Source organism: Marmota marmota, unplaced genomic scaffold, assembly GCF_001458135.2.
Source record: "Marmota marmota marmota unplaced genomic scaffold, marMar, whole genome shotgun sequence".
Taxonomy (NCBI): Eukaryota; Metazoa; Chordata; class Mammalia; order Rodentia; family Sciuridae; genus Marmota; species Marmota marmota.
The window spans coordinates 2,298,763-2,309,393 of NW_026000102.1; the positions used below are offsets into that span (position 1 = coordinate 2,298,763).

General features: G+C 51.7%; 1 protein-coding gene across 5 annotated transcripts in view; it reads left to right on the plus strand.

Annotated features, from left to right (window-relative positions):
• Clstn1 (calsyntenin 1) overlaps positions 1-10,631 on the plus strand; it is a 115,011-nt gene that overhangs the window by 21,327 nt on the left and 83,053 nt on the right. The window contains exon 4 of one of the 5 annotated variants that reach the window (XM_048783647.1): positions 3,330-3,665. The exons of the other annotated variants lie outside the window; for them this stretch is intronic. Coding sequence (XP_048639604.1) covers positions 3,330-3,388 — 59 coding nt within the window. The 3' untranslated portion in view covers positions 3,389-3,665. Of the gene's footprint in view, positions 1-3,329; positions 3,666-10,631 lie in introns of those variants that run through there. 5 annotated transcript variants of the gene reach the window in all.

The window sequence follows — 10,631 nt, forward strand, 5'->3', positions numbered from 1 at the left end:
TATTAAAAATTCTCATCTCTCTCTAACCTCTATCTCTCTCACTCTCTCTTTAAAAAAAAAAAAAAAAAAAGACCAAGTTAGAGTTGGGCAGGTGGGGTGGGGGGTGCAGCCTGTAGTCCCAGCGACTTGGGAGGCTAACAGGGTGATGGCAAGTTCAAAACCAAACTCAGCAACTTAGTGAGATTCTGTCTCAAAATAAAAAAAGGACTGGGATGTATCTCAGTGCCAAAGAGCCCCAGGTGTTCAATTCCCAGCACAAAAAAAAAAAAAAATTGTAAAAGATACAAATACTGGGAAGACTATCCCAGAAATATACCCTAGAGCTTTTTAGGAGAATGAAGACAAGAAGTGGGGCTGGGGTTGTGGCTCAGTGGTAAAGTGCTTGCCTAGCACATGTGAGGCACTGGGTTTGATCCTTAGCACCACATAAAAATAAATAAATAAGGGCTGGGGTTGTGGCTCAGTGGTAGAGTGCTCACCTAGCCTGTACAAGGCACTGGGTTCAATCCTCAGCATCACATGAATGTAAAATAAAGATATTGTGTCCACCTAAAACTGAAGAATAAATATTAAAAACAATAATAATAAATAAAAATAAAGTGTTGTGTCGATCTACAACTAACTAAATATATACATATATATATTTAGAATACATATATGTATATAGTATCATAAATATATATTAAAATGTTGAATATATATATATCTGTCTCTTATACACATCTGATGTGTATAAGAGACAGCTCCTCTTCCTTCCCCCAGTAGAAATAAAACAAACCTTTACATTAAAAAAANCATAAATATATATTAAATGATTGATATATATATATATATATATTTTTTTTTTTTTTTTTTTAAAGGAATAAAAACAAGAAGTAAAGCTTTCAGATCCTGGCCTGATAGCACATCCTGTTATCCTAACAACTTGGAAAGCTGAGGCAGGAAGATTGCAAGTTCATGGCTACCCTTAGCAACTTAGCAAAACCCTGTCTCAAAATAAAAAAAGGCTGGGGATGTGGCTCAGGAGTAGAGTGCCCTAGGTCCAATCCCCAGTGACAAAATAAAAAATAAAATAAGCTGTTGGCCCAAAGGCACAGTTGGCCAGCGGTGCTTCAAGGACAGTGGAAAGTGCCCAAGGGGACTGCCATATACTGGCCTTCTAAGGAGGAGAGACTCAGGAGACCAACCTCTGAGGTCCCTCCTGATTCAGAAACTCAAAGGGCTTGAGTCTCAATAACTTTTTTGTAATTGTCCCAAATTCCATCGAGAAGAGGAGAGGGAGAATCAGCATCTTCTGCTAGAGGCCTTCAAGTTCATGACAAGAGCCCATAATGAGGATAGGTCAGAAAAGGCTCTGGAAGAGCCTGCCCTCCTCAGCCCCAAAGGAAGGCAGGTGCTTGTGCAGAGGCGTGGAAAACAGCAAGTGCTTTGGGACGGCTCCGCTGGGCAGCAAAGGCCCCTTCTGTAGGCGGCCCAGCAGCACCAGTGGGAGGCTCCGTAATGAGGCTTGGTTTCCCAGCCAGGGAGGGACTCAGCTGGCAGCGTGGGAGGGTGGGATTCTGGAACGCTTTTGTTTCAGGTGTCTCCTTAAATAGTTATCAGGTCCCCATGTGACCTTGAGAAGGCTACTTCTTTCCCACTCTTGGGGGACAGGCAGGTTCCCTGGCAGGCTGGGGCTGCAAAGCCCTGGCCCCTGGGTGGCCATTCCCTTTGCTGACAGTTCCCTCCTGGGGCGCCAGTGCTATTTTGTGCCTCAGCACACTGCAGAGACCCACGGTCCCGCGAGAAAGCCTGTGAGAAAGCCCGGTAGGCAGGAGGAAGGAAACGAGTGGGCTGCCGCCTCTCATTGCCACCAGGGCGTCTTGACACCTCCCTTGTCACAGTTTCGTGGCAACCCCTCCTGCTTAGGGAGGAGGGGGGCAGCACTCCGAGAAATCAGCCTCTGTTAGGTAACCAGCGCGGTGGCCACGCAGGTATGATGTAATTGTGGAGTCCGCGTAGCTAGGACGATTCTGCCTGCGGTGGTGCTGCAAGTCCCAGGCCTGGTGAGAATGGAATGTTCCCTAGAAGAGGGGCAGGACTGTAGGGCTTCTCGAGCAAAGGAGCCCGATCCAAACAGGCCCTTGATGACTTGAGCTCCTTTCTAGAAGCTTATTTTTATTTTCAGGAATAGAGGTTGTGCTGGCTAAGGACACAACCCCAGGAAGGTGAGAGGGTGGGTGGCAGTGTATTTCCCTTAGCACCACCTTGGCTCCTGGTGAGAATGAAGGCACATCTTTGTGATGTCATTGCATTAAGCCCTCCTTCTGCAGCACTGCCCCAATGCTGGCTGCCTCCTCCCCTCCTGTGGCAGGGATGTCAGGAGGGGACCCCCTCCATGGGGTGGACCAGGATGGCCAACACTGTGCCAACTCTGGTCCCTGTGCCAGAGGCCTTGCTGTGTACCTCCCATACCAGCTCACCCTTGGGTGGCCTTTTGGGTCCCTGACTTTCTGATCCGCCCCCTCTGGGGAGAATTTCTTTGGTAACACAGGCGAAAAGTATGTCAGAAAGGCCCCGGGCAGCCCGACTGTCAGTGTTCGGGCACAACACAGAACCACCCTTTATAAAAGGGGGAGAGAGCAGGGGGACCCTGGGACAGGGAGGAACCTACGAGTCACCTCACTTTTTGACGGGTGGGGGAGCAGGGTAGCATTCCAAGCTCTTTGCCCCCTCCCTGCCTTTCTGGCCGCCTGTCAGAGCCTGTCTTATAACAAGACAAAGGAATGATTTCATGAGTATCTGGACCCGAATCTCAAATTCAGGATTAAGAAAAATAACAAGGCTTGTGGGCATTATATATCTTGTCCAGCCAGACAAACAACAGGCTGAGAAGGGCTGGCCAAGCTCCTTTGAGCAGGTGTCGGGTTTGGGCAAAGGATAAGCTCTTGCAAAGAAGGGAGGCTGTTCAAATCATAATGGGCAAGATCCTCCAACGCGATCAGGACCTGAGTCTAGAGAATAAAGGGGGGGAACTCCCAAGTGGCTCCCCAACTTTGGTTACTTTGGAGCAAGGGTGTGAGACCTGGGTCCTGGTCATGGCTCACCTCTTAGCGGTGGAACCTTGAGTGAGCCTCTGAGCTCACTCCTGCATCCCTGCAGCAGGGTTGCTGGCTCCGTCTGCTGGCCAGGCTGCAGGGCAGACCAGAGGTAAGCACTTTGTATTCAGCAGGTGCCACAGTACTGGAGGCAGGGGGACTGGGGCGGGTGGTTCCCGCAGCCTTCCTGCCTCGTCCTGCTTGCAGCCAACACTAGAAGCCTATCAGCAGTTCTTGTCCCCTGGTCTGTAGGTGCCGAGGATGTGGTGATGGCGTTTTCCAGGTCGGAGACGGAGGACCGGAGGCAATAGCTGTAAACTCCTTGGAACACCCTGGAAGCTGTCAAGGGCCAAGAGATCTGTGTGGCTCCTGGGCTGGCTGAGTGGCAGCAGACCACCATCCCTCCCTCCCCCTACTCCTACCCCTCAGCCCCCCAACAGCCATTGCCACAGCCGCTCAGCAGGGCTGGCATCAAGGGAGACACCAGTGGTGCGTTTTCGATTGGCTTAAAGGGATGGACTCATGATTGGCTTCAGGAAGAAACCTTTTTATTTTTAAACCTTGACCAATGGAAACCTTTTATTTTTATTTCTGACTCTTATTTTTTAAAAAATTTGCGCCTCGGTATCAGGCTTCCCAGGAAGCTCTCCGAGCTCTGGTGCTTTATTTAGGTCATATTTTAGGAATGTGAAGAGGCCCAATTGGCTGCTTAAACTGGAAAAGGATTATGATTGGCTGACAGTGGGAAATGGTCTTTTCTTTGATTGGCTGCAGGTGTCCTGCTGGTATCAACAGCTTCTTTATTCTCAATGCAGAAAACAGGGTTTGGGACATTGGTTGTTATATTTGACTTGAAAAAAAAAAAAAAAAGAAACCAAATGCGCTTTGCAATGTTTATTACACAAACAGCTTGCTGCTGCTCTCATATTTTGGGTTTCTATTTGAATTAGATTGGCTTGCCCATGACTCCTGTTGCCATAGAGGGGGCTGGAGTCCACCTTAGATTACATTTGCTTTAATGACCACCTGCCTCTACTAGCACAGGGATCCTCAGGACCCCGAGCAGGATCCACAGTGGAAAATAGGGCCCCTAAGGAGCTTGGTGTTGTTCTGTTCCAGCAACCCAGAACCTGGGTGAATAGGAGGCAGGACTTATAAGCATTACTTACATGAGTTGGAACAAGCCGGTTTCCCTCAGTGGGAATGGTCTCACATGCTGTGCAGGAAATGTCTCAGTGGTAGTGCGCTTGCCTGACACAGGTGAGGCCCTGGGTTCAATTCTCAGTACTGTAAGGAAAAAAAAAAAAGAAAGAAAGAAATCTGTCCAGCCTCTCCTGGCCAGCCATGCTAAGCAGAAGAGCACTGGGCTAGGCAACTCACCCATCTGCCATCCCTGCATGTCCCCCTTCTCGAGGCCTTATCTTGGGCCTTCTCCCAGAAAGGAAAGGTAATATTCTCAGCTGTGAGAATCCATAGGTCATCTAGCTGGGGTCTCTTCCCAGGAGCCCAGAACACAGAGGACAGCCCCAGGTTGGCTCCCAAGGCCTCGGAGGACACGCTTGTGCCATCTTTCCCTTCCCAGGGCATGGGGCACTGTGTATCATGGAGCATGCACCAACCCGTCCCTGGCTGACTCTGGGCAGTGGTGTCTACAGTGTCGCACACACGCACACCATCACGCTTGTTCTGCGAGGATTTGAGTGATACCAGTAAGACCCCTGTCCTCCTGCGAGTCCACGGACCCCACAGGATGAGGACAGTGGGGAATACAGATGTAGCTGCAGCAATCCCAGCAAGGGCCTGAGGGTGTCTGCCCTCAGGAGGAGCAGTGTGCGAGAGCACGGGCACTCTCGTGCACACGCTCATTCACACACTCCCAGCTCACTGGCCTGGAGCTCTAGCTGTGCCACTGAGGAAAGGGCTTCTTCAGTCCCTACCTCACCCCAGGTTTTAGCATGTGGAATCGGGTGTTGCCAGCTGCCCCTCTCAGCTCCCATCCAGGGCCAGAGCTCTCTGCTCCACCCTGTCCTTGTCATAATCGCAGCTCACTCTTTTTTTGTTGATGTTGTTGTTTGGCTGGGGTGCCTAACCACTGAGCCACATCCCCAGTCTTTTTTATTTTTTGTTTTTTAAATTTTATTATTTAAGTTGCTTTGGGCCTCTCTAAGTTACTGAGGCTGGCCTCAAACTTGCAATCCTCCTGCCTCAGCCTTCCAAGAGGCTGGGATTACAAGTGTGCATCACTTTACATGGTTCAGTTCTCTTATAACAGTAACAACCCTGGCCTGGCTCATCTTCTGAAGAAGAAAAGTCCTAGTGTTGCTGTGACTTCATATTTCAACTAAAAAATATATCTGTTAGAGAAAAAATAACAGTAAAGATCTTTCATAGCTTGGCGAATTAGCTGCTATTTCTCCCTCTGAATCCTTGCTTTGATGGGTTCCACTGGGGCCTCCTCCAGGGAGGCACAGGGAGGGATGACAGCAACACCACGAGTTGGATGACTCTGGCCTGGATGGGAGGTCAAGGTGTGCAAAGATTTCCAGGTCAGCCCAGCCCAGCCTGAGCCTCAGGAAGGGTGAGCCCCAGAGATTGGAGATTCTGGGTATCTTCCTGATCAGACCCAAGTCAGTGATCTTTGGGGTCACCTTGCCATTTCATGCTTTGAACAGACCCTAAGCATGCCATCAAGGTGTGAGGACCCTGCAGATGTAGACACCCCAGCGTCCAGATGCACTGGCCTTGGAAGTCTAAAGACAAAAGTCCAGAGAGAATAGCCGACCCTCCTGTTCTCCTGCAGAGGAGGAAACATGCTGATACTCAGCTGCAAATTCAAGTTTGGAAGCTGAAATCATTTCTGCGTCAGGAGTTTTTGCTTGGAAAGCACTTTCTAGAGATTTCCATTTCCACCCTTCATAATCCCATTTTAGATTTTTCCCCCCCTGTTTATATGAACTCACCACTTATATTTCCTTTTCAAAAAATTTCTCTGGGTCCTAGATTCTGTGGGGTTTTAAGAATATGGGATAGCACAAATCACATCATTAAATCTTGGTGTTGAGCTGGGCCTCAGGAGGCTGAGTCTGAAGCAGGAGGAGGAGGACGGCTTGAACCCAGGAGTTCAAGGCCAGCCTGGGCAAGACAGCATGGCCCCATCTCAAAAAACAAAAACAAAACCCAACAACTTGGTGCTTATCTTATACCATGTGGCAGCCCACAGCCCACACAGGGGGCAAATGCATGAATCCCCTCTGAGAAGGGCTTGTCCAGGCTTTGCTCAGTCCCCTCTAGGGCTGGAAACTTACTACCTCACAAGTGAGCCATTTCGTCTCCAGGTAACTTACGTTCATCTTTATATTGAATTGGTCTGTCTTTGTATCGCTCTTGTTCAGAAAGGAGTTTATAGTCATTGCAAGAAAGACAAATAAAGGTAGCTATTATGTCAGCTAAAAATTGCATAGAGGTGTATATTCAAGGGCCTGTGCTAGGTAATTTACATGTGGACTCCACCCCTCCCCGGTATTCTGAGAGACACTGCTCAGAGGAGAGACTGGCTCACATGGCCCGGCCTGCCCAGCCCCTACAGAGTCAGACGGGCTGGGAAGGAATCGTCGCCTGGAGCTGTCTAATCTGTGGGGTCTTTAATGGGAAGTAGGAGATGGAAGAGGAGATGGGAACACTTCCGCAGGCGATGGGTAAACATTGGGGACAGCATTGGGTCTTTCAGGGTCCATCAGCCTACACAGCGGGCACCCTTCTGTGTCTGCCTTCCTGGGCACAGGTGTACATGGCTGGTAATGACCCTAAGGGGCTGGATTGCAACTGTCGAGGCAGGATGGAGGGGTGGCGGGTGGCAGTGTGGCCAGGCTGAGCTTAGGGGAGGTCTGGGCTGGGGCAGGAAGGCAGAGCACTGTCTTTTGTTGATGTTTCCCAAGCCTGGGAAGGAGGGCGGCTGAGAATGAATGGAGCCTTCTCTGTCTCCTCAGGTGAATGGCAGCTGTGAGCATCCAGGCTGCTCCTGGCCGCCTTTGAACGGGGCCTTTGTCTCAGGGAAACTGATCTCTCTGTGGCACCTGGTTCTGTTAGTTGGGGCAGGAGCCAACTTCCTGCTGGGGCAGCTCTGAGCCCCAGGGGACCTCAGCACCACACCTCTGCCCCTCCTGTGTGGGTGGGTCCTCTCTGGGGGCTGCTCCCGGCCACCACTCCTTCCCCTCTCCCCACCCTCTGGGCCATGTTAGAAGGGATCACACCACCCTGGCTGTCCATTGGAGGAACTCCACCTTCTGGGAGACAGAGGGGGTGTGGTGGGGGGGTGGCGGCTAGGCCTCCTCAGGGGACAAGGGCAATGAAATAAATGTCAGCCATTGTCTTGCCTTCCCTGCCCCCCACCCCCATAATGGAACTACCCCCTCCTGGATGCTTCCAGAGGGCTGCAGTGCTGTGCCAGCCCTGCCTTGTGGGCCAGTCAGAAGAGCCACCAACGCAAGCCACGCCCCACCCTGCCAGCACGTCTTCCTGGGTCCTCAGGGAAAGAGGAATGTAGCAACAGGAGGCCATCCCTGTTTGCACATGTGGGAGCCACACCCCACTCTGCACAGCCCCAGGAGGTGACTTCAGACCCAGAGCCTCTTAACCCTTTCCACTTCCCACCAGGTGTGGCGAGGCACTCTGTAATCACAGTGACTCAGAGGCTGGAGTAGGAAGATCTCAAGTTCAGGGCCAGTGTCAGCAAGTTAGTGAAACCCTGCCTTCAAAATAAAGTTAAAAAGGGCTGGGGATGTGGCTCAGTAGTAAAGCACCCCTGAATTTGATCCCCGAATTTCTTGTGTTAGAAACTTAATCCTCAAGTTCATGTCATTGGTAATTGGAGAGCGGCCTTTGGGAGGTCATTAGCCTTAGATGAATTCATGAGGGTGAGCCCCTATGATGGCATTAGTGGCTTTATGAAAAGAGGAAAGCAGACCCGAGCTAACACACATGGTATGTCTTACCATGTGATACCCTCCACCATGTAAAATGCAAGAAGGCGGCCCACACCAGATGCTAGCACCATGCTCTTGAACTTCACAGCCTCCAGAATTGTGAGCCAAATAAATCTCTTTTCTTTATAAATTATCCAGTCTCAGATGTTTTGTTATAGCAACAAAAAATAGACTAAGACAACAGATATCTCCATGTCTTGGTATTAATAATACAGCCAGTGCTACCTGTGTATAAGTGTGTAGCACTTGGCATATGTCATCCTAAGTCATGGATAAGGTGAGTCAAGGTGAGTATGTCTTGGGCTGTCCACCATGGCAATCTGAGTGTCCATCCTGACTCCAGTTCCTCACCTTTCACACTTACCATGCAGCCTGGCAGTCTGCCTCCAAGCTAAGCTGGTTTGGGTGTAAGTTCCTCTACCACTTTAAATCTTCTAGATTTATACTGTTTGCTCTCACAGAATAGATCTTTATGTCCACGTGGCTGAGGGGTGGGGAGACATTATGGTTTAGAGTGAGAGCCCTGGAGACTGACCAGCAGGGTAGAAACCTGGATCTGCCACTTGGCAGCTGTGTGACTGGGGCAGATGATGTAACCACTGGAGAAAAAAAAAAAAAGGAGGGCTGGGGCTGTAGCTCAGCGGCAGGGCTCTTGCCTGGCATGCGAGGGGCACTGGGTTCGATTCTCAGCACCACATAAAAAAAGACAAAGGCCTGCTGTCCATCTGCAACTACAGAAAAATTTAAAAAAAGGGAGAAACTAAGAGCATCTGCACATAAGGCTGTTGTGGAGGAATAAGGAGGAACAGGGAGGCAAGCTCAGCCAGCGACCTAGCCCAGTGGGCGGTCAGGACACGTGGTCCTCATGAAGTCATCATTGTAGGTGTCCCTGCACCCCCACCCTCCTGCTCATAAGTCACTCAGAGCAAGAACCTGAGGACTTGTCTGCAGCACTCACTGGAAGGAACCCGGCCCCAGGTCCAATTAGGTGCTTGTTAAGCGCTTTTTGTGAGGATGGAGGAGCCCAGATGATCCCTGTGGAAGTCCTGGCCAAGCTCCCCACCCCCACACCGCCTCCCCTCTGCTAAGCGGCTTTGGCTTCCATGGGGGAAGGGTGTTGACTGGAGCCCTGTCCCCCAGTGTCCCCCAGGCCTCTGGAGCTGAGTGGGGTCCCCCAGATAGACTTTGTCCTGGCTGCAAGGCAGGGAGGGAGCTGGGCAGAGCTGGGGGATGAGAGCCCTGGCTTCCAGGGACCCTTCTGCTCACTTGCTTGCGTTGAAACTCCAAATAGAATCACAGCCAGGCAGGGAAGGGATAAAATTAAATCCTTGATCATGATCAAGTGGTTAAAAAAAAACACCACAGCCCCGGAGCTCCTTGTCTGCAGCGGCTCTGCTTCAGAGCCAACAGGAGGAGGAGGAGGATGGGGAGCCACACCCAGCAGGCTCTGCCACCCTCTTCTGCCACCAAACAGCCCCTCACCCCCTGGAGTGGGTCAAGGTTCCCACTCCCCTCCTAAATGGGGAGGCAGAGGCATGCAGGGGTCAGAGGTCACCTGACCTAAGGAAGGCCCACACCTTGCCCAAAGAGACAGGTCCTGGGCTCTGGGCCCTGGCTCTGCAGGCCTGGGTTCCAAAGGTTCTGCAGGTTACTGTGTGTCACTGAGGTCTATGAGCGTCTCTTTCCTTTCTGGAAAGAGAACCACAAGGTGCCCACCTCATCAGTTGTTGGCTGTAGTGGGCTGAGGTAGGGGCATGGGGTGTGGGGAGCAGCCTGCCTGGGGCTTAGACAATAAGGGGGCGGGTTTTCTGGAGAGAATTTCAGAACAATAAGGTTGACTGAGGGCCTGGTGCCTTCTGTTTCCTTGCAGGGGTGGCTCTAACCGGAGGCTGAGGCTGAGGAGAGCTGCCCCCACCTTTGACCTCTCTTCTAGGCAGAAAGCCTGGCTGCTGCCTCTGCTCAGGGGCCCCCTTAGGGGGGAGTGTGGGCCCAGGTGGGCTGGGACTGGGGACAGCTGGGGAGAGAGGTGGAGACACAGGGCTGAGGTGCCCCAGGGTCCTGATGATGCCCTAGGGCCGGGCACCTCTGTGCCCCTTCTGAGCCTTGGAATCGGGATAGGCTGAACCTTGCCCTGGGCCCTGGACTACCCTGAGGAGACAGTGGTGGCACCCGGCAGGGCAGAGCCCACAGTGCTGCAAGGTTTGCGGAGAATCAGAGGGAGGACTGGGGTGTACCTTGGCTGGGGAGTTAGGAAGCTAAGGGAGGAAATAATAAGGAGGCAAAAATAGCCCTTTGTCTGCCTCGGGCCACACATCCTCGTGTGTCCTTGCTTGCAAGGAGCCAGAGCGACTGGAGGGTCTTGATGAGGGAAGTTGAGTGTCCAGTGAGGACACGCCTAGCTGAGCAGGGACAGGTCCATTCACCCATACAGCCTCCCCGGGTCACCCCACTGGCCAGGGCCTCTTGTGTGACTGCTGCTGGGTGCCCCAAGAAAGATTCTGCCCCTAGATCCCAACCCAGAGGAGGCCTGTGATGCCTGGTGGGGGCTGGCCGCCCCGCCCGCCCTCCCTCC